At 44.5% G+C, this 24,076-nt stretch overlaps 1 protein-coding gene across 1 annotated transcript; it reads left to right on the top strand.

Moving 5' to 3' along the window:
* Positions 1-452: 452 nt before the first annotated feature.
* On the top strand, positions 453-22,223 carry LOC117455636 (adhesion G protein-coupled receptor B1-like). Its single transcript, XM_034095207.1, has 32 exons — positions 453-908; positions 3,680-4,519; positions 5,175-5,324; positions 5,415-5,513; positions 5,640-5,801; positions 6,153-6,317; positions 7,256-7,420; positions 7,529-7,693; positions 7,788-7,889; positions 7,994-8,100; positions 8,212-8,406; positions 8,530-8,598; positions 9,474-9,582; positions 10,080-10,223; positions 10,308-10,377; positions 10,599-10,701; positions 11,218-11,261; positions 13,319-13,445; positions 16,523-16,626; positions 16,749-16,851; positions 16,987-17,137; positions 17,275-17,344; positions 17,455-17,521; positions 17,630-17,715; positions 17,909-18,080; positions 18,205-18,300; positions 18,417-18,456; positions 18,630-19,246; positions 19,370-19,405; positions 19,523-19,627; positions 19,854-19,904; positions 20,145-22,223. Exons 2-32 carry the CDS (start codon positions 3,817-3,819, stop codon positions 20,340-20,342), a joined length of 4,575 nt encoding a protein of 1,524 aa, XP_033951098.1. The 5' UTR covers positions 453-908; positions 3,680-3,816; the 3' UTR covers positions 20,343-22,223.
* Positions 22,224-24,076: the final 1,853 nt, after the last annotated feature.

Genomic DNA, 24,076 nt, shown 5'->3' with positions numbered 1-24,076 from the left:
GTTGATAATACGTTATCATAATCCTTTTTAATGGTTAATAATATCATCTAAGCACTTTCCGTGCAAGGTTGTCAAATCTCGTACTTAATGTAAAACAATGGTTCTCCTTGTATCGGCCAAGAGCATCCACCATGCACACCGATTCCGCTGATCCTCTTTCCGGTACCTTTGGCTCTACGTTGATATCTGCGTAGTTTGGTGCTCATAATCATTCGTCTCTGTGTCGATGCACAGATCCCTCCCTTCTCTTCTCATTCAGAGTCCCTCCCTCCCTCCTCTTACACGCGCGCGCGCACACAAAAACTTCTCCCACGCACACTCCCCCCGTCTTGGTGCTGTCTCATTCACTTCAGTGCATCATCCACGCACTGAATCCAACTTCAGCAGGGGGGGCGGGGTAGGATATAAACCACCGAGCTGAGGCCACAAGCTACACTCAGACTGAACCCACTTGCAGTGCAAAGAGACCACAAGCAGGAAGACTCCGAAGCCGGGAGTAGAATTACCAACACTTTTTCTGGAGCTTAGCGAGAAAAGACAAGCGAGACCACAGCGTTTGGTTCTACGGACTGTCTGCTGGAGCTCCGATTCAACTCATTTGTAACTCCGCTATACACCAGTTTTTCTGGATATAGCAGCTAAACAAAGTTGGTAGTAAACTCTTTGGAGTTTTGGTTAGAGTTTTCTTTGCTTGTGAGAGTGGACTGCACTGAAACTTGGGATTGACCCGTCTGGGGTCGAACTTGGACCTGGCGCATCCTTTCAGCGGCGTCAAACACTGCGAAAGTTTTTGGCCAAATCTGAAGTCTTCAAGTCAGCCTTGTGTTGTGAACATTCAGCAGCTGCTTCCCGAGCCCAGGCGACCGGATAGAGAGCCACTGACCAGACTTCCTTAGAACGTTTTCAAGGTAAGGCAAAACATGTGATGTCTTTGCTTTTACTTCTAAATGTCCGTTTTCTGTGAATACGTGTTCGTGTGGTGGAGCACGCAACACCGGAGGTTACCAAGTGAGTATAGGTGATGTCGTGTATGAATGTTGTCCTGCAGCTTCAGAGTTTGTTCCTGCAGATTTCTCTGTTTGAACTCGTCTGTCGCTGTCCGTGGTGCTAAATCGCTCTCGAACGGCTTCTGCTGTTCTGAGCAACGTGGATCCATTGCATTGTTTTCTGTCTTATTGCAATAATGTCTTTCCAAATGTATTTTAATATGCCCAATTCTTGCACAATATCACCACTTATCTACAAACACTGTAGTACTTAAAGTAAAGCTGAGTGCGGCAATGGGAACGAGCTCAGCAGCATAAGTTAGACTGCAGCAACAGGTCACTGGCTACCACTTTCTGATGTTCATGTATCACTGAAATACATGATACATCGGGTTGTGGTTGTGCAGATCCATCAAGTTTCATGTCAGGCACCTGCTGTTTATTGAGGATGCTTTTGCCATAATGTCTTAAACAATAAGGCTTTAGCAATCAGTTTGCACACTGGATTTTATTTGCTCTGCTCTAAAGTCGTAAGACTCCTGCATCATAAGTACCACATAGATGAATACCTGACAAGGGATAGCTTTCCAATTAAGTCCTTTTGTGAAACTGAACGAATGCACACTTTCTGTAAACATTCACCCAAGATGCACGGAGTTGCTGTCAGCAAGATGCAGTTTAGATTTGCGGCTTGTAGTTTTTGCTGTCACATGGATTTGCATCAAAGCGGTTCAGCATCCTGCACACATGTGCAAGTCTCTGCACCGGGCACAGCAGAAGATAAAGCGTAAGCAATTTGTAGATGAAGGATTACCTGCTTCTTCACTTCGCATTCACAAGGGAGATCGTTTTGCAAAGAAAAGATTGTAGATGATATCTCTCTATTTATCTGTATCTATGAAGAGACACATACATGTACAAATATATAATTGAAATGATTCAATAGGGAGAAAATGAATTGTTACAATTAACAGTCTTGATGAAAACTCATTCGACTCATCAGTCAGCCTTCCAGGTAATTGCATCAGAGGAAGAGTGATCTGTTTTTATTAACTTTTTGTAAATGTAGGTAGTCATGCAAATTGTTTAACCATCTGCAGCCAGTACAAATGAGGCATCTCGTCCTTTGCTTGCACATGTTGTATTAACAGTATAGTCTTGTTATACACCCAGTATGATTTATGTATCTGTGATGACACATTATACTACAGAATTGTGCACAGCAGCGTAAATGAATAGCATGTTTGCAGTTTTTTAACACTGATCTGCAAAAAATGAAACCCTGTCTCCATACAGCAAACAGCACATTTTTGAGCAGCCTGCTTTGCAGAAATGTTGTTGACGACAGCAAATGGACAAGCGAGAGAAAAGGACAGAGAGGTTGGGAGGGAGGGAAAAGAGAGAGAAAGAGCAACAGATAAACAGTTCTCCTACGACAGCTGGACCTCTTTCTATTCACTGTGTGCCTCATCACATGCCCATTCATGGAGCTTCCGGAGGTTAGAAGGCGGGAGAGAGACACTCACCGACACAAAGCAGAGGTCTTTGCTGCGGAGAGGAGGAGAGAGGAGGGAGGGGCAGAGTGAGGCAGAGAGGAAGGGAGCAATGTGAGAAATGTAATTATGAGTTATCTGCCTGAAAAGTGCATGTGTAGGCATCAATTCTCTGCAATCCTTCGTCTTTATGATCAACCCCTCAGTAATGAACAGAAAACACAGGCATTCATTGCTTAGCTTTAAATGACATTCTCCTTCAACTACAAAGCATGATGTCCTCCACCTGTTGCACTGACATTCCACAGTGACAGGGGAAATAACAGGATGAAAAACACGAGAAGGCAGAAGGATAACAACAACAGTGTTTCCTCCTCTCGTCAGTGCTCCAAAGAGCATCTGCGGGGTCCGGTCAGGTACACTGATATTGACCCTTTTTTCTGGGGCTTACGTACACATTATGGTGGATTCTCTTTTTTAATGCAAGTAGCCCCTCTGCACAGAAGCATCAAAACGCATCATTTGTTTTATAGTTTTAGTCATGCATCTTCTTTACCTTACATGCATTTGCATTAATATGCAAAAGTGACTATAATTCGTCCCTCAGAAAGCATATTTCATATTACTCATAGCTCTGGTAATCAATGCAGGAAATATGTCCATAGTTCTCCAAGGTGCCACAGCAGGGTGTCATCGCACCTCGCCACGGACACAGAATAACTATGTATCTTGTTTACCACTCAACATGAGGAGTGCATTGCACACATTGTGGAACTAATAGGCGTCTTTGGTTGCCAGTGGCAATGCTGCTACGGACGTCAGACTGACGCACATGATGCGCGCCTCAGTTCAGTGTGTGGGAGGAAAGAGCAAGAGCTTGGAGATGCCAGCCTGTTGTGAAAGACTGTAATTGCAGAGTCTGAGCAATTATGTCCCGAAGTACTGGGCATTTCATATCACTGAATCTGCCCTCAAACACTATCAAACTGATCTGAGGCAAATCCCTCATGCACCAATATCAGTTAGACAATGGGTCCAATTAAAATGCAACTCATGAATAATGTTTTTTTTTTGTAATGCATTTCACTTGGATCAGGCGTTCATCCTGACCTGCATACTGATATCATTTGTTGCAATTATTTAGATGTTGGAACATTCTGACAAATGTTTTCCCCTTTTTCTTTCCCTGTTTCTGTGCAGCATCTTCATGACACTTTGTCTGGTGCACTAAAGCCTACAAGTTCTTCAGAGGAGTTCATAGATACATCAAGGTTTCTAAAACAAGTGCAGTTACTTGCAACAAAGAAGTCAAAGAAACATCCACCTAAGCCGACCCAATGGCGTGGTCAGCACTTACCGGCCCCTATGTGGCCCTTGTACTACTCTTCTTCGGTTTGACGTCCTGCACCCCCTCTGGACCAGCGTCAGCCACCTGTGCCACCCTGGAACAGAGTCGCTTCTTCGGTGTGTTCTCGTCTACGACCACCCTGCCCTCCACACCATGCTCCTGGACCCTGCAGAACCCCGATCCTCGCCGATACAACGTCTACATGAAGATCACCAAGCCAACCGACTCCTGCGTCCCCCGCCAGATCAAGACCTTCCAGTTCGACTCCTTCATCGAGACCTCTCGCACCTACTTGGGCATGGAGAGCTTCGACGAGGTTGTCAAACTGTGCGACGCATCCACCACCGTCACCTACCTGGAGTCCAGCAAGCAGTTCCTGCAGATCCGCAAGGTGGCCGCAAGAAATGGCGTGGAGATGCTGGAGGGGCAGAATGATGTCAGTGAGTTCAACGCTGAGTTTCTGGTTGTGGGAAAGAGGAACCCAAGTCCGCCCGCCTGCGAGAAGCTTTGCCAGTGGCTGGAGAAGTGCCTGTCAAGTAGCACCCACGATTATCCCTGTGGCATCATGAACACCCCCTGCCAGTGCTGGGAGGTCCCAAAGAGGAAGCCAGGAAGCTGCTACAGAGGCGGAGTCTACGTCGAGAAATGCCAACCCATTTCCAGAGACATCGGACGCGATGCTGAGATTATCAGTACGTTTTTAACTTGTTTGTTTTCAATGTATCTCCAGAGTATACTTTTGTTGTTGTTTTGACACATAACTAGTCTAGTTGAGGCCTCCAGGACCCCACAGCTCTGCAGGTGGTCTCCAACCCTGCTATCTCTCAGTGTTTGTGTGTTAGGAGCTGCTGAGGATAATGATCTGTGTCAGTGTGGCAGGGCGGAGGAGTGCACATCTCATGCCAAAGTGATGTGAAATAAGTCAAAGGTGTTAGAGTAATTATGCGACTTCATTGGCAAGACTTCCTGAAGCGCACATATCCCCAGCTCTCCATTTTGTCTACATGTCTGGGGTTGGGGAGGGAGATAGCACATGTGTCAGGTTGAGAGGGGGGATTGAAAAGAGCACAAAGACCTCACAGTCAGCTGGCAGCGGAAATTGAAGTGGAGCACTTGTGGTCGTCATAGCAACGCACCTGCTGGTTCCCACCAAGTTATTAAGTGCAAACAATTAACATTTAGAAATCTCAAACGACTTAATTCTCTGCACATTAAACAAGCTATACTCACATCCTGTTCCTATATATGAAACGTAGAGAGGGAATACATGCTTTGCTATGGTTTTTCTTGCAGCAAAAGGTTTCAAACATTTTCTCAATATTTCTACTCTTCTTTCTCTTTCTGCAGAGGGTTGGGCTACCTGGGGCCGCTGGTCAGTTTGCAGCCAGGAGTGCGATGGTGGCAATCAGGTGCGCAGCCGAGCATGCCAGCCCGAGGAGGATGTGTGCCAGGGAATCGTTGAAGAAGGACGTGCCTGCAACCCTCAGCCCTGCATTGGTAAGCCCTCCTTTCATTAAGGCAGGAGCACTCGGCTGCATGTTGCTTTGATTCAATTAAATAATCATGCCATCTTTCTAATTCTCTCAGGTAAAGAGCGCAACAGGAGCCAGGGTCTACGGGCCATCGTTGGTTTGAAGAGAGATAATACTGATGATTCTAACCAAGGAGTTGTTGCAACCCAAACCGGTAAGATAGCAAGATCTTATAATTGGATGTGTGTCTCTGGTGGACGAGAATAAGAAAAGTTCTGTCTTAAACTTTGCAAGTGTTGAGGGCCTGACCCTCTAATTCCTGTTTTCTTTTCCACGGTAGATTCTAAGACAGATGAGTGGTCTCCCTGGAGCACATGTTCAATCACCTGTGGAGAGGGCTGGCAGAGCCGCACCCGTGTCTGTGCTACGACCCCCTTCACCACCCAGTGCACCGGACCCCTGCGAGAGAACAGACCCTGCAACAACACAGCCGTCTGCCCCGGTGAGTGCCTGCTTTCTCATCTCTAATGTGCAAGGAGAAAAAAGAGTGTGAGTGTTATCTGGGAAATGTGAGCACAATGGAGGTGTATACAACACCTGTCACAAAAAACAAAGAGAAGCAGGTGAGTTAGAGAGGACATTTGGAGTTTGGCTTCAATTCATTATCAAGAAAATCTACCTTAATAGTTTAACCATGTGACAGGGATTGTGTGAGGGACTGCCCCACCTAGGAGAGTTTGCAAAACGTGCCTTCAATGTGCAGCTTCAACTGAATTCAAATTAGAAGTTGCAATTGTTTAGCAAAAACACAACTTTCGTCATCAAATTAACCCTATGTGTTCCCCTTGTGTAGTTGATGGTGCTTGGGAGGAGTGGACCCCCTGGAGCCTGTGCTCTTCCACATGCGGCCGTGGATATCGTGAGCGTTCCCGCACATGCAAGATGCCCCTGAACGGAGGAGAGCCTTGCCGCGGCCCCACAAGACAAACCAAGTTCTGCAACATCGCTGTCTGCCCCGGTGAGTCACAGATCTTTCTATTCCTCAGTTTGAACTGATGAGACACAGTATAACGTCTGAAGAAAAATACATTATAACCCAGAGTACACACTAATCATAGCTTAATTTACTACACTTTCTGACAACTGTCCCTGGCTACCTTACTTGATCCTTCATATAACTAATTAATACATGAGAGATGATTAATCTGATCGGCATCCCCGCCATCAGAAACAGCAACTGCAGTGGTAGCTTGACATTACTTCTGACTCATAAGCAGAATAAAAGCTTCTGTGGGCATTACTCAGTGGCTTTATCATTAACGCAGGTGACTCAGGATATGCTCATTGTCACTCAATGTAATAGAAGCTTTGTGCTTTGCCACCTACTCCTGTGCTAAAAGGATTTCACTCATTTTGAAGTCACAGCGGCACTTTAATACGTTTGTTTTGACACTTTTTTCCGGTCCTGTTTTCACGGTTATTTTTGTGATCTCTCTAAATATCTGTAGAACATTAGTTGTTGCAACTGCTTCTTACCGTCAGCAGATGTCTCTGTCAGGCAAAGTCATTACTGAGATGATTACACTTTTCATTTGAAATCAAAATAATTAGAAAATGTAATCTAAGTGTTAGAGTAGCATTGGTTCTCATTAAGACAAAAAAGATGCGTCCATTTGATTGAACTTAAATATTAGAAAAATGGTCCCCTCAGCTAAGTCAAGTGCACTAAACAAAGCCCTAAAGACATCAACCTGATTTTAGTTTTCAAGGCAGTTGATTTAATAGACATACAGTCTTTTTGTATGATACCCAAGCTCACATTTATTTACTTAAACTTAGCTAAACTAGGGCGTGTACAATGTTAAAGCATCAGTGAGTGTGGCATGATGCCGGAAGCCTGAGATGTTGTCGCTGCACTCGTTTTAACTTTCTTTCCTATCCTCTGCTTCCCTCTAGTGGACGGATCTTGGAATGACTGGTCTGGCTGGAGTTCATGCACTGCTTCTTGCTCAAACGGCACCATGCAGAGAATCAGAGAGTGCAACGGGCCATCCTACGGGGGCTCTGAGTGCCACGGCAGCTGGAAAGAGTCAACCAACTGCTTCCTGAAAGACTGCCCTGGTAGGAAAAGAAACCAAATTCACATATTCGAGAGTTCCTATCCAAAATAAAAGACTAAAGACATATCAAACTCCAGGGTTCATGGTTTGAAATGTTCTCGTTCTTTAGTTGATGGTCGCTGGCATGCGTGGACCTCTTGGGGCAGCTGCAGCAAGACGTGTGGTGGAGGAATCCAGCAGAGACAGAGAGTCTGTGAAGGGCCTTTCTTTGGTGGAGAGCCTTGCCCCGGTGAAAAGGGAGAGCAGAAGCGTTGCAACGAAAAGAGATGCCCTGGTGAGTAACTCCTTTACAATGCAAAGGAATTACCACACTGCAATACAATTCAGTATGGAAAAAGATGACTAATGCTTCTTTTAATTAATTTCAGAGCCCCATGAGATCTGCCCTGAAGAGAACACTGGAGATTTTGTGTGGAAGAAAACCCCCGCCGGAGACATGGCTGCCGTTGCCTGCCCTGCTGACGCCGCAGGTACAGAGACAGCTACGACATGTTTTATCTGTTTCCCTTTGACATGTGAGAGTGTTTATCATCCCCCAGCACCCCAACTAAAAGTGTGTACTCTCTTATAACAGGTCTGATTCTGCGCCGGTGCACCCTGGACGCTGTAGGTCTGGCCTCCTGGGAAAGCCCAACTCATATCAAGTGTGTCTCCAAGAACTATGAGAATATTCAAATGATGGTAAGCCCATCATAATAAGCCTCAATTAAAATGCTAATGCTACATTTACCAGTGGTGAAGTAAAACCAGCAAATGTCAGAGATTCACATTAACCTCCCAACTCTTCTGCAGTCAAGGGACTACAATACCAAAGCACAGATCGGGCAGAGCGTGGACGGGGTCGCTGAGGTGATTTCACGCCTTAGATTCTCCTCCGATGAGGGAGCAGGCTACAGCGGTGACTTGGTAGCCGTCATGGAAATCCTGAAGAACACCACTGAACTGTACAAGGGAACCAGACTGAGGTTGAGCAATGCTGATGTTGAGGTAAATTGACATAATTACAGATTAAAGAATAATATAAAGTAACAAATAGTCCTCAAACAAACATTAGTTTCTTACTGAGCTTGGTATCTTCTTACACCTCTGCCTTTATTTTGTGATCTGCAGAACTACGTCCAGACAATCAGCAACTTACTGAAGGAGGAACATCGCGACAAATGGGAAGAGGCACAGCTGGTACGTGACTGTTTGGGTAGTGTTAAAAAGAGAGGGGCGAGTTAGAATATCAGTGAGTGATGCACTGATTAACACTCCCAAATACCCTTCCACTCCCCCACACATTGCATGAGGACGGAGTAACAGTATGACGCAAACAGCTCAAATGATCTGTGCAACTAAAGATTGCAATTTATCATCTATTCTTTCATAATACAAGTCTAAACAGACTAAATAGAACTTTGACCACCTGTTGATGTACTCTTTTAATGAAAAATCTATCTTTCTGCCAAAGTGAGTGCAGAGGGTAAGCACGTATTTGCGATCAAATAGAAAACTGTATTGTGATAAACCAAGGCCACTGCGACAAGATAAAGCAAACACTTGAAGGTGACAGGGGGGGAGAGAAAGGGAGAGATTGAATCAGGGAGAATCACTACGCCCACTTTGCAATCTGTGAGTCTCAATGCCTTCCTACATACCGATGGCGGTCATAGGATGACACAGACAGCACATTGCATACAAGCATACACCTTGCGCCCACATCGCTGCAGTTCTGCGTCAGAGACGCGCAAGTCAGGCAGCCCTCCCTTTCACGAGTGAGAGGACAAAAAGCCCGAGTATGAATCAACAGCCTGCCCATTTATGGCCTTACGGAAGTTCTGAGGTTGCATAGCAGCAGGCAGTGTGTTTTTTTCTTCTTTTTTCAATCCACTGCTGAGTGCTCTGAAAGAACAAGTACAAGCTGGACTGAGATTTGAAAAGGAAATCCAGATATGGGCATGTAGCACAAATTGTAGCCTTGCTTAGGTTGCATTTAATAAATGAGCATGTGCCCTTTTCCCAATCTTCCCTGTTTCTGACTATGTTTTTCTCTTTTTGTTTCTTTAATCCAGATGGGCGCCAACATTAAGGAGTTCCTCCACCTTGTTGAGGACTCTGTGAACATGATCGGAATGCAAATGAGCGGCTTCCAGGACATTTACGAAGTCACCGAGAATTTAGGTGAGCCCTAATTTCCCATGCCAGATGCTCTCTGCTCACGTCTAGTCGGGATGATTTGTCCTCTCTCCAGCCAGAGAGTGCATCAATCTTCATCTTGCCTGTGAATCTGAGTCCATATAAGCAGCAGCAGCCGAATGCATCAGTTATCACTTTGTCAGTGTTAAGTCCATCCGTGAAAACATATTACTTGTGCCATCTACAAGATGTTGTGCAAGGACATCTTTGCATAACACGCATATGGCTTTTTTGCACAAACTTATCAATCCATCAATTACTTTAAATAACTGTAGATTCACACTCTTCACCCTCTGTGACTCAGCGAAGGTGACATTCTCACAGGATTTAGTGGAGAGTGACTACTCTGCTAAGACACATATGACGCATGAAACCCAAATGTCCTTGGCATTAGATGATTTATCAAACACCACTGTGTACAAAAAAAACTGTGACCTCCAAGTGCTGTTCACTAACAAACTGTCAATTTCTGTCCTTCTCAGTGATGAGCATCCACAAGCGCCCAACAAGCACAAGCTCAAACTTTACGTTCCCCGTGAAGGGCTGGAGGGGCATGCTGGACTGGGTCAGGACCTCTGAGGAGAAGATCTCAGTGTCCCGTGATGCTCTGTCCATTGAACAGGCTGGTAAGATTGAACATCACTTACACATTTTTCTATATCTATGTGATGTGCAGACTTGAGTCTAAGCTGACATTTTGTTCCTTCCAGATGGCAATGAGGCTTTTGTGACCGGCATCGTCCTCTACAGGAACCTCGCCTCTATTCTGTCCTTCCAGAGGTAATACAATTTCTCTGCTTTTATATGTATACATGCATCTGGCCGTGCATGGAATATATTGTGCCGTCACCAGATGGCGCCTCAGTCACTACTTATTGTCCTCCATGTTCTATCAACATATTTTCCTTGTATGGCCTTGCAGATACAATACCTCACATTACTCAGTGAAGTATAAATTCTCATATGGATGACACTGACTGTAATTTCCTTTTTCTCCGCAGTAACACCACTCTCCTGAACTCCAAGGTGGTGACAGTGATTGCCAGCCCCACCCCGGCTCTCCTGTCCACCCCTGTTGAGATCGAGTTCCCCCACCTCCACAATGTAAGTCCCTAATGGTTACCAAGTCTAATGCAGCCTTACGAAAAATATCAGCCCCCCTCCGGGTGTTTGCTCACCGCGGTACGCAGAGCCTGACATTTCGCCGACATTTGCAGTGACACTTTGACTTTTACTGATACTTGTGTTGGTTCAAACCCGGCAAATATCACAGCTGAACCTAACGGTACTCTGGTGATGATGATGATGATGATGATGATGATGATGATGATGATGATGATGATGATGATGATGATGATGATGATGATGATGATGATGATGATGATGATGATGATGATGATGATGATAAATCATGCGCAGTAATTAGTCCCTGCAGCTGATAAGAAGCTTTTTTTAGTTTTGTGCATGTATTATCGGGAGGGTGGTGGGAAATGTGGGCAGGTGGCTGGCAGCAGACTGTTGCATCTCACACGTTTATGGCACGGCATCCCAACCTACACATTTCCCTTTTCGGCATAGACTCTGACACTAACTTATCCATCTGCCCTCTTTTTCTTGCAGGGTACCATGAATGAGACATGCCTCTCCTGGGACGAGAGCGAAACGTAAGTGTTGACAACATTTGTTTTTCTTCTCAAATATGCATCTTTGCATCACTCATCTACTTTCTGTCCAGTGTGTCCTTGTAAGCCGAGCAGGTGCTTGTTGTTGTTTATCTCCTCGCTTGTAGCCGAGGTCCTTTCACACATGCATCTGTCACATACGAACATACAAGTCCGCCCCCCCCCCTTCACAGACCGAGGGGGAGAAATAATCTTTCACACATTGTTCATGTCAATCATTTCCGACAAGGACAAGGAACATGTTGACCCATCTGGAAGCACCAGGCCTCCCTCGGCTGTGTGACATACTTACTGCATAAAGCACATCTCTTTAAATGAACCACATCCCGAGGAGGGAAAAATACACAGGCATCACTTCTAACCTCATTACACACATCAGTGAGTAAACTCATCGAGGGGTCCTTATAGGTCACACCGCAGAGTGTCAATCTAAAGACAATGTCAGCTCTTCTTTCCACACCTCTAAATTGTGTTCACTTGTCACCGCCTGGCTTAATGGCTAAGGCGTGTGGGAGTTTTTTAAAGATGCTTAGACGCATTTGAATGACTTATGAAACAAGCTTCTGCAGCCTGGCCTGGATCAATCCGCCCCAGGCCCACTTTGCCCTCCTGAAGAATACACAGGTGGACCATTTGCATTTAGATAGATGTGTACACTTGTGGAGAACAATAAGAAATGAAAATGCACCAGCAACTGGATACCCCCCATACCCTTTTACATAAACCAGAACAACCAGAGCCCAAGCAAAAGCAAAAATCAACCGAAGGAGAAATGTAATTAACTTATATACATTCGGAAGAAGGGCAATTTGCCTCTAGTCAAATTAGATTCATTTTTTGACAGTGGGTGTGATTAAGGGCAGGATAGAGCTAGTGGAGAGCAGGACATTTAGGGTCAGTGCTTGTTCTGAAAAGCTGCAAATGTCTGATCACAGGAAGTGTTCCATTAGAATCTCCACCAATTAACTTTAACCAGATGGATGAGAGATAAAAGACTGCTGCTTTTTAGTGACAAAGATAGGGAACACATTACAGAGCCACACAGGCTTTTTTTGGCTAACTTTGCATCATGCAACATTTAACCCATCTGCATGATATGACAGCTCGCACATAACACACTGTGCAGCCAAGCCTGTTAGGATGCCATTTCAGATGACTGCCATGATGAGTTTGCCCTGCGGCCAAGCGCGCATGACACCAGGCTGGACCTGCTGGCTATGATGCTCCTCTGTATTCAGCAGTCAGTCAGAGCCTGGGGGTGCTGCTCACTGCCTTCACCTCCTCTGAGCTCTGGTGTAGATTCAGTGATTTGACTAAAAGTGCATCTCATTTAAAAGATGGCCTCAATAAAGCCCTCACTATTGATTTTACTTTCTGCAATTGATCCATGTTTCTGTCTGATCAGGCTTGGCACAGTATTAGTAAGGATAGTTGTGACAGAAAATGAACCTACATTATCTCATAGAGTGCACGAATACAAACATGAATTGGTTGAATTGCAGATGTTCTTAATATATAAGACATATGGAAGTCATAATTCACATCGTCTGCACATTCCCCTGCTTTTTCAAAAGAAGGAACACGCTGTCCTTTGTCCCCCGTTGCACTGGGGACATGTTGCCATATACTTATGTCTACTAAGAAAAGATTGCCCATATCAAAAATGGTACAGATTATGCTAATAAGAAGATTTATGAAGGCCTATCATCATCAATCATGACGCATATGGCTATTAATCACATAAGTGTGAGAATCCATAATCAGGATTTCCTAAGATGCAACTAAATACTTCAGGTCAAAAGAAACAATATATCTTTCCTACACTGCGTGCCAATATCTCATTAAGTGTTGTAAAACAGTGAGGATGTGTCTACATTGGGCTAATTAATATGCAATCCTGATGGGTCAACCATACATAGAGTGTTCCAAAATAAAACAATGTTCATCATGAGAAAAATGCCATCAAGAGACATTCACATGATGAGAGATTTGTCAGATCTCTCCTCCTAACCCGTCCTTTCCCTTTCTCCCCTGTGCAGTTCTTCTCTGCTTGGGTCTTGGTCTGCTCGGAGCTGCAGAGCGGTGCCCGTTCATTCACACAGAACCAAATGCGTGTGTGACAGCCTCTCCACCTTCGCCATTTTAGCGCACGTCAACTTCGACTCGGTAAGTCTTTTGTCTTCTGTGATTGTATTTATGGTCAAACATTAGTCTTAAATCTTTCGTGCAGTGACTGTATGAATGCGGTGCAGTGTGAATACTTGTTGTTTTCGAGCGGTTTGCTGCACCTCTTTGTCTCCGTGCAGGTGCCGCGGATCGGAGAATTTAAATTAAAGCGAAATTAACAAGCAACATGTTGATATGCATTGATTCCATGTATGGTTCAAAACGAAAATACCATGTTTTGCATTTTGACAGATCAATTTTGCACGAACGCTTTAATTGATGCCTATTTGCTAGCAACCGGCTGCATAAGCTTATCGACAAAATACATAGTATCGCGCCTTTGGGAAATAGCAAATGTAGTTGCTTAAATGAGAATTAAGACACATTGATGGCCCCTTTTTTTTCATCCAATCACTCATAATGACTTTGGCTTTGCGTTTAATTCGATTATTTTTTTTTTATATATAAAATATGCAGGGTTAATATAAACAGAGTTAGTGTTTTGGAACTTGTGTGCAGCGGATGCTTTATTTGCCAACATATGTCATTACGCATCGCTGTATTTCATGCGCAAAGACAATGTGTAATTTTCCCCTGTAGACTGTTGCCTCTAGAGCTGCTCCTTCTCCAGTTGCCTTGGCAACGGCTTCTGCAGCGCAAACTCGGCCTGTGTGATTTTTGATAAATGAGATGCTGAGGGGGGAACACACCTAATCTAAACAGCCCCCCAGGACAGAGGACATTTTCTGTCCTTCCCTGCTGAGCATCTGATTGCTGCTGCACACAAAAGATAATCAACAGATGTTTTTAAGTTTGAGGAATTATACAATTTAAACGTGCATTTTGAAGATGTAGGCCCACACTTTTATTTAGTGTGCAGGGAGTCCAAACAGCTCATGAATTTGGACTGCAGTGTTTTTCTGCTGCTAAGATCATTCAGTCTCCTCTTTCTCTTTCTCCCCAACCTGTTGTTTACATGCTAGATTTTATTTGTCTTGCTGTTGCCAGTCTGAACAGCGCCTCCCATATTTGTTATAGGCGGCACAACCCCCCCACCCTCCACTCCCTTTTCAACCTCCCACAACAGTAAAAGACAGCTGCACCAATCATTCCATTCTACCAGTATCTCTGAATTCTCGATTACATCCACCCCCCTCTTCCTCATCCTCCTCCTTCCTCCTCGGCCACAGCAGCAAACCTGAAAATGCCAGAGAGGCGGACCAATGAGAGACAGACGTCTGGTCTGGTTCCTCCTCTCCCCCCCTCCCCGCCTCTCCAGCCATCCTTTGATGTGTGCCATGGACATTTTCTATAACGTATTCCTACGAGCCACATTAGGAACACCATGGAGAGGCGAGAGGCAGAAAGCGAGAGATATGTAAAAAAACATAATGCAGTGTTTCAGCGCTCATTCGATATGGTCCCGTATAGCATCATGTGTGTTGGATTCATGATGCTCCAGTGGGAGCAGCCCACACAGCCAGTACAGCAGATGCCCTTGATCTCTATTAATTTCACTGCACATATTTTTCTCTCACATTTGATAACATTTAGAATATGTGATTCGGTCAAGGACAGGCCAAAGATATCCTTTATATTTAGGTCAAACAGGTTGTCAGAATTTCACTCAGAGGCCCGTGGTGCAAGCATCAACCCAGAAATAGAGATTGAGCAGAGAGGGGACATAACATACTTTATTGCCCTTATTACTTTTCCTCTTTCAAAAGTCTGGGTTGGGCTGAATCAAAAATAAAGCTCACCGCTCCGCTATCTGCCATCTGGCGATTCTGATGTAGTTGGATAGATTTTGAAACAAATTTGCTACACTAAATTAGTCTTTGGCTGCCCTAGGCTGGACTTCACCAGCTGTGCTTGAATATCGGAATAAGTGTATGTAGGTCAGGATATTTGAGAAGCACTCCTTTACGGCTGAGTATTGTACCGTTTAAATTCACTAACAACAATGGCCGATGTCGTGTTGGCCATGCTTCACATACGCTTGCAATATAAGTATTTATGGCTATCATAAATCAAAGGAAGGCCAACGCGGTGTCTATTTCTTTCACCTCTATGTGTGCTAATTTGATACCTGCAGATTTATTATATCTCAGGACATTTTCTCACTCACCTTTTGGAGCCACTTAGCTGCTCTCAGCTTCTCCTCCCTCAACACATTATCAAAAATATAATCCAACCATTTGTCGATGAGGGCACCTTATCTGCATGGTTCTCATCCAGCTCACACGTTTTGTGGTGATGACAACTTGATCAGAGGTGTTAGATTAACTCATACCCGTATTAAAGCCCCTAGAGTAGGTGTGAGACAGGCAATCTTTATCGACGCAGTGAAACCACACAATTAGCTGCTGGGGGTTTGAAGGTGTGTAAGCTCATGAGCTCAGATGTGTGTGTGCAGCATTGACCCGCCTGCCTTCAGGGACAGTCCCTCCTCTGTTTCCTCCACCAGAGGTTGCTGCTTGAAACACGGGCGGTCACCTCCGCTGGCATTGGCAGGCGCTAAGCTGCTGTCAGAGAGAGGCAGGTGGCGGCAGATTAATGCACAGGTGATAATGGTCCACCTGTTCACTCCTGCATGGATGTGCAAGGAGCTGCTGGTTGGCACAAAAACACCAACAGGGCAAGTTAATGCCAAAAAGAAAGGGAAGGAGGAGTCTGTCAATGATTACAAGGTTGCTGTAGCAGCTCAAGCTAATGACTGAACACAGCAACAGCCCCTGGGAATTGAACCCCCCCCCCTCTGCTTAGTGGATAGAGATATATGTGCAGTATCATCCTCGCCTCATTTGCTGACTCAAAAGCTTGCTGGAGGAGCGCATTGACCCTGACCATTTGTTTAGTTTGCCGCTCCATCTTTCTGACATGTTCACCTTGGGGTCACCTTGCCGAGCCGTGTCCTGATTGTGCCATTCAACTGTTCGCCTCCAGGGAGCTGTCTGCTCTTCCAGATAGCGCACACCCACAGGCTGTGTGGATCTCACTGCTGGTTTCCTGTCTGCATGAATGTGTCTTTGTAATTTGCTCTAACAGGCATGTTTGCTCTTGTCTCCTCTCTGTAGATCATGGACAAGACACTGCTCCCGTCCGTGACTCTCATTGTTGGCTGTGGGGTCTCCTCTCTCACCCTGCTGCTCCTCATCATCATCTACGTCTCTGTGTGGAAGTAAGTAACCCTCAAAGCAAAGTGCAACATAACAACCTCTAAACATGATATGCTGTGTGCTCTGCCTTCTCTCTCCTCTATTTACTCATCCCTAAGTGATTTCTCCCTTTTTTAAACTCCAGGTATATCCGCTCCGAGCGCTCCGTTATCCTCATCAACTTCTGCATCTCCATCATATGCTCCAATGCCCTCATTCTCATAGGACAAACCCAGGCCCGCAACAAGGTAAGGCACTCTTCCAGCAAGTCCTACCCTCTCTTTTAAACCTTCACTGCTTTGGGGATTGTCTAAGTAGCAACGCCACTGACACAGATTTCTCCTCTTTCCACTCTATCTCTCCTTCCTCCTGGGCTCTCACAGGTGGTGTGCAGTCTGGTTGCTGCTCTTCTGCATTTCTTTTTCCTCTCCTCTTTCTGCTGGGTGCTGACAGAAGCGTGGCAGTCCTACATGGCTGTCACTGGTCGTCTGCGCAACCGCATTATCCGCAAGCGCTTCTTGTGCTTAGGCTGGGGTAAGAGCATTTTCCTTTTCTTCCATCTCCCCTTTTTTCTACATTTGTTGCATCACTTTCAAAGCTTTTTATCTTCTTAGGCTCTAACCTTATTCTCCCCCCCCCCCCCCCTCTTTGCTTATTTCCTAATCTTGCAGGACTTCCTGCACTGGTGGTGGCTGTGTCTGTGGGTTTCACTAAGGCTAAGGGATACGGCACTGTCAACTAGTAAGTCTCTTTGCAACCTGCTATCTCTTAGCTTTCTCTTTACTCTGCATTTATCCTTAAAATATCTTCCCCTAAGCTCAAGTATTAATATTCTTACTTCTCTTGTATAGCTGCTGGCTGTCTCTTGAGGGCGGACTCCTGTACTCCTTTGTTGGGCCTGCTGCAGCTGTCGTTTTGGTATGTATTTTAACTTTGCCCTCCCAATCCATCAAAATACCTATTCTGCTTGTAAATGCATTACCTATTATTACATTGTCTCATCCATTGCTTTTCTTTTCCAAACAGGTGAACATGGTCATTGGTATTCTGGTCTTCAACAAGCTGGTATCCAAGGACGGCATCACCGATGTGAAGCTGAAGGAGAGAGCCGGGTAAGTTTTATTGATCTTCTCCATACACCAGAGTATTGCGCTTATCACCCTCATCAGTGCCATTACAGGTATATTGATGATGTGCTTTGATATCAAGCCTCACCATCAAACGACAGCAGGGAATATAGCGCTGCTTGTAGAGAAACAGATGTCCAGCCATTGAGATTCTAATCTGAGTTTTCTCCCCCCGCAGAGCATCTCTGTGGAGCTCCTGCGTGGTTCTGCCTCTGTTGGCCCTCACCTGGATGTCTGCCGTCCTGGCCATCACCGACCGCCGCTCCGCCCTCTTCCAGATTCTCTTTGCCGTCTTCGACTCTTTGGAGGGTTTCATTATTGTCATGGTTCACTGCATCCTGCGTAGAGAGGTAAAGAAGACACATTTAGATGACAGATATTCAAATGAAAAAGAAAGTTATTTGTTATTGGTTGTTTTCTACATAAGCTGTGATTGGAATGCCATTTTCTGACGTTTTTCCCTCTGTCCATTAGGTACAAGAAGCTGTAAAGTGCAGAGTAGTCGACCGCAAGGACGACGGCAATGGAGACTCTGGCAGTTCCAATCACAATGGAAACACCCAGCATATGGTACATTTCTTGGCGTATTGCCTTTTTAATGTCTTGAGTGCCTCTTGCATTTTATCCCTAAATGAATATGTGCATACATTAAGTACTAATAGAACATTTCTTTATTCTTTTATCAGCAATCTGATAACGACAAGGATGGAGATTCCAGCAGACAAGGTGAGCCCCTTTCACATCAGCTCTTTCCTCCTGCTTAACCTTTTCAATTTGCTTTACAATTTTGTGAGCCTTGCACTATGATCATGCATGAAAGACAACATATATTGAATTAATCCAATTTTCAGACCTGGCATGTTTTTTTAACTCTTTCTTTACTTGTTTTTCTTAAAAAGGAATGATGAGCTCCTCTGAAGAGAAGATGCCTCCTCCTCAGATGTCTCTTCCCATGGGACCCAATTTCCACACCCTACCATCCAACCCCAGTAAGAGCCACATGCAGCCTGAATACTCCAGCCACACCCTCACCCTGAAGAGAGAGAAGAGCCGTCTAACGGGAGGAGTCGACCCCTCCTGTGGGAAACCAGTGTACGTCTGCGAGGGGGAGCTTTTCCATCAGCTGGACGCCGATATGGCTCGGGCTCAAGCCGAGGGCAGCATCTCAGACGGCAGCAGCTACGTCCTCATGCCCAACACAACCTCCACCCTCAGGTTGAAGCCCAAGGATGACCCCACAAAATACAACATCAGCGTGGAGCAGCTGCCACAGGCCAGACTCATGCACCTCAGCGGGCCCTTCGCAGAGCCCCAGGCAGCCTTTGGGATGAAGTCCATCCCCATGGATCAGGTCAGCGTGTCGTACTCGGAGCGAGACTCGCCCATCCAGAACATCCACAACATGTCCAGTGAGTCTCACATCACTCACAGCAGCCTGGAGAACACCTTCGAGTCCATGAACTCCATGATGTCCAAGAGTGAGACCATTTCAACGCTGTCCATGAGCTCCTTGGAGGTAAGACAAGATTCTATTGTGGGACCTCCTAAAGAAAACATGTTTTGTGCATTCTTGTGCAGTGTTTCTAGTATGCATTTGAAACTAAACCAATGTTCTTTGTCCTCCTTGTTGTCTTTGCAGAGACAGAAATCCCGTTATGCTGAGTTGGACTTTGAGGTAAATATGATTTGGAATCTGGCTTTTGAAAACATTATAAATACCTTTGATGTGTATATTAAGTGAACTGAAACTTTATATTTTGTGACTAAAGTGTATATTTTTTGTCTTCTCTAGAAAATAATGCACACAAAGAAACGCCACCAGAACATGTTCCAGGACCTTAACAGGAAGCTACATCATGCTGAGAAAGACAGGGAGTCCCCTGCTTCTGACAGCAAGGTAACATATCAGGATATTTTGCTCGTCATCCATTTCCATAGACATTCATTTTCAGGAATTGCAGACCCAAAGATGGGAAACATAAAAGAGGCAATTTATAATGCTAAAAGAGATTACGTAATGGTAGAAGGACCTTATAAAACAACCAGTGATGTGTATTGACTATGGTTGTCGTCATTTTGAGGTCATTTGATTAAGGATGTATTTTCTTCCTTCCTTCTTACAGTCTGTGAGATGGAGTGTGTCTTCAGGAGGAAGTGACAAAACGAACCACAGTGTGAGTGTTTATATACAAACTCACTGTCTCAAAATTGCACTGCCTGTAAAACCAGACACACAATCAGATATTACACTTGCCTCTGGGAGAAATAATTTCCCCTCATTAACAGCATGATTTTCATTATTACAAAGATCACCTCTGATGTAATGACGTCCATTTCATTTGTTAATTTAATCAGGAATTTGCTCAGGGCTGATGGCACCAGTGTTAAATTTCCACCTCTTTTTTCCTCAACAGGACAAACAGCAGGGTCCTCTGGAGAGGCCATGGGAGGGAGTCAGGGGGATTCAGCAGTCGCCCCCCGCATGGGTGCGTAAAGACCTTGAGCCCTTAGCCGCCTCGCCTCTGGAGCTGCACTCTGTGGAGTGGGAAAAGGCCGGCACCACCCTCCCTCTGGTGGGGCAGGACATCATTGACCTGCAGACAGAGGTCTGAGGAGGAGGAGGAGGGGGGCTAGAGAAGCCACCTGATTTCACCTCGTTTACCTTTTTGGTTTTGGAATGGAATCCTGTATGGATAGGAACCCAACAATGGGAGGACGTGAGAAAGTAGGTCCCAGAGTCCATGTCTTCAAACCCTCAACCAGAGCAGGAAGGAAGGAAGGGAAGGAGTGATGGAGGAGTGGCTGTGTCCGTGGTAATGGGATGTTTAATGTAGCTTCTCTGTGTGGACTTAAAGCATCTCGTGTCAGAGTGCTCTGAAGGTCAAAGGGTCGGTGGAGCGGTCAGTGGTTTCCATGAACCAGGACTGGCTGTGGATCCATTAACGCCTTACTGAGAGTTTCCTTAATTCTTCAGCCCGGGTTCCGAAGATGTGGTCGACATGTCTGTGCTTCTTTTTTCCTTCAACTCAGCTGTAGAGAGAAAAGAGATAATATAATACGGCACCTTCTTCCCCACTTCTCGGGAGGAACAACCGTAAACTCTTGGCTGCTCCTCTGCCAGCCGAGTTACCTTCCAAAACAGGACAAGGCAGGAGAGCAAAGGGACCGATCATGTTTGGAGTCCAACACTCAGCACTTAAATGGGCTCACATATTTTAATTTGTGTGGGTTCATTTTTATTTATTTTTTCTTTCGGTTTGATTTTTGCTGCCGATAGCCTAAACGAGACTCTGTACTGAGAATAAAACTCTTCTACTGGTTCGCAGGCTAAATCATAATGATAGAGCTTCTCCTTGCTACTATCACCATGGTTATTATTAGTCTGATGATTATTGTCAGTGTTATGTCAATATTGAGCTTATAGCTTATAGATTATATATTGATTTGTCATCCCCTTCATGACAGTCATGCACAAGTTCTATTGTTTTTGTGCTGTGACCGACAACATTAGGCTCCAAAATAAAAGATTCAATGCATATGGACTGCATTGGGACAAACATATGAGTGGTGATGGAGGTGATTAAATACCCGAAATGTCCTGGTTTCTTCAGCATTCTGCTTCAATACAAAACACCAGCACCAGGATCAACACAGACTCTCACACAGGAAGAGCAGTGCACCCTGGAGAAAGGCTGGGTGGAAATGTGTGGTAGGGGGATACTTCCCCTCCTAAACCGGCACAAGATGCAGGCTCTTCCATGTCGTACATGTGGATTGACGGGGTCAGCGAGACCTTTCATCATCGCCCTTTGTTTCTCAGCCTTGCGGGACTATTGGACCAAGCAGAGGCTCCTGGCGCTGACTTGTCTTCCAGTGCAGCGCCAGGTCCTCGAGACTTTTAACACATTTGTGTTTTCAGCCATCAGTATGATATAGTGCAATATGATGGGTGCTTGATGCTCAAGCAAGACCGATATAATAATTTAGGCAGTATTTTTTCTTACCGATGTTTCAACACTTTTATACCATCTTCCTCATATTTACAGGGCATATAAATGCTTTATGAGATATATTGTATAACAAATCTGTATTAGTAATTCAAAGAATTTATTCACTAGAGATTTGTTAGTGCAAGACTCCATATTTGGAGTTCTTTGTGACAGGTAGATAATTGTACTTCTATAAAAGAGTTATAGCCTATGAATATCTCTAAACTGTGCTTCAGGATATTTGTGATTACTCTCCGCTATGTAGCGGCGGGTAATTGATCCTCATGTCTTCTGTACCAGTGTGTTTTTGATAACCTTGTCAGTAACTCAGTAGTATGTCCTACCAGCCACATTTCTATGTCCAACCCTCAGCCCAATTCATACCTCGAGTTACCCGTATTCAATACGACCTAGTCACAACTCTGTTTATTATGTTCTGTTTTACCTACTGTATGTGTACAGTTTTCACAGCACAAAATAAATGTGACCTATTTCTAATAAAAACAAAACTATACAACATAAAGAATCTGGTGCTTGATTATTTGGGGGAAAACTACTTTAAATCTTGTCATCTCTGACATTTGCAATCATCTGATACACTGAACAAACAACTTCTGAAAAACAAACACAAAGCAGCACCTAAAAATAAAAGCTCAGAAATCAATTTCAGATTTAAAAAATAGGATCCTGTCCACCTGGTGCAAACACTAAAGATGTAAAAGATGAGACTCAAACATTAAACCTCAATAAGCAGAAAGAGAGACAGAAATAGATAATTGGATTTTGAACCCATGCCACATTAAAGCCTCTGGCAAACACTTCGCTCACTAAATATAGATGTGATTTGCAGGTACAAAACAGCAATCTCTTAAGATGATGAAAGTGCAATTCTCCTTTGTTCTATTTTCATGCCTCGCAAGGAGGCCAATCATTATAGAAAAAAAGACCTGTGAAGTTGAGTAATGAGAAAACAACACATTTGAGGGACCAGAATATGATTTGAACCTCTTTAAAAATAACATGGTGTCAACAGTTTAAATTGAGTTGTGTCTGCTTTGTCTGCAGCATTTCCACTCTGCTTTCTTTCTTCTACATATAATCAGTTCTTGTTCTTCGTTTTAATTAAATCAATGTGCTTCAGTTTTGCTGCAAGGCATTAGAAAAAGGAGATTTACATCATCCATTTGTGCAGCACTGCTCATTTTGTGAGGTCATCTGGAGTGCAGACTGCCTTGTGCCATCTTCCACTGCATGTCACATTTGTTACCACTTCACATGGTATGCACATTATTCTCTGTGGTGTCAGTTTTTTTGTTCTTTTGTTTGTCAAACATGTTGTGCTCCTTTATTATCACACCAAAAGTCATCTTTGCAGTTTGCACATCCTGCTCACAACTTATCACAAAACTAATTTTGAATTTGAGAATGAGTTACTGGGACCCCTCATTTTTAGTATTTGCAGATTTGGTAATAATGGAAAGACAGGTACAGGGGAAAGCAACATTTCCCTCATGTTTAAATGCCCACACAGTTTTATTGTATAATTTGTATTTACGTTAAAAACATTAATGTTGAATCATGACATTCTTTAAGTTTGAATGTAGCTATAAAGAAGTGTACATCACAGCTTGTGTATTATAAGAATACAGCCTCTCTCCTCATCAGCCCTTAACAGATCAAATCTAATTAAAATCACAATAATTAGTAAATGAAGCTTAGCGCAAGTTCAATAAGGAAGACCTAACACGAGTCACTTACACGTCACTCGATGTCTCCCTTCCCCCCTCATTAAATATGAGGGCGTCACCCCTCAGCAGCCAATAGCTGCACATGCTAAATTCCTTAAATGCCTGCTCTTCCTCCCTGTCAGTTGTCATTTGCAGATGACCGCAACCCGCCTCCACCCCTCTCGCCTCCAGTCTCCTCCAGGACAAAGCTAAACCTTCCTTCTTCAGACCGGTCTCACCTACTCAGCACCACCACCAGTGTCTAGACCCCGGGGATTTCATCGGAGCGGTGCTTTCCCTCCTGAATGATTATCCTGCAAACCGGGGCCTAATCGCCAAACACCATTACATTCTCCTGTTGTATTATCATGGCAATCATTTTATTCATATGACGTGTAAACAATAAATATGTAATTCTTACATCACGTCTCTCCGGTTTGTTGTGTGTGTGTGTGTGTGTGTGTGTGTGTGTGTGTGTGTGTGTGTGTGTGTGTGTGTGTGATGTGTGTGTGTGTGTGTGTGTGTGTGTGTGTGTGTGTGTGTGTGTGTGTGTGTGTGGTGTGTGTGTGTGTGTGTGTGTGTGTGTGTGTGTGTGTGTGTGTGTGTGTGTGTGTGTGTGTGTGTGTGTGT

This window comes from Pseudochaenichthys georgianus, chromosome 11, assembly GCF_902827115.2.
Source record: "Pseudochaenichthys georgianus chromosome 11, fPseGeo1.2, whole genome shotgun sequence".
In the NCBI taxonomy this organism is placed as follows: Eukaryota; Metazoa; Chordata; class Actinopteri; order Perciformes; family Channichthyidae; genus Pseudochaenichthys; species Pseudochaenichthys georgianus.
Note: the sequence above shows the minus strand (reverse complement) of the source record. Positions and strands in the feature narration are given on the sequence as shown.

Coding starts and splice junctions, on each gene's coding strand:
- LOC117455636 (XM_034095207.1), top strand. CDS start 3,817: ATGGCGTGGTCAGCACTTACCGGCCCCTATGTGGCCCTTGTACTACTC. Junction 17,716..17,908: donor AAGCTGAAGGAGAGAGCCGG/GTAAGTTTTATT, acceptor CTCCCCCCGCAG/AGCATCTCTGTGGAGCTCCT. Junction 18,081..18,204: donor ACTGCATCCTGCGTAGAGAG/GTAAAGAAGACA, acceptor TCTGTCCATTAG/GTACAAGAAGCTGTAAAGTG.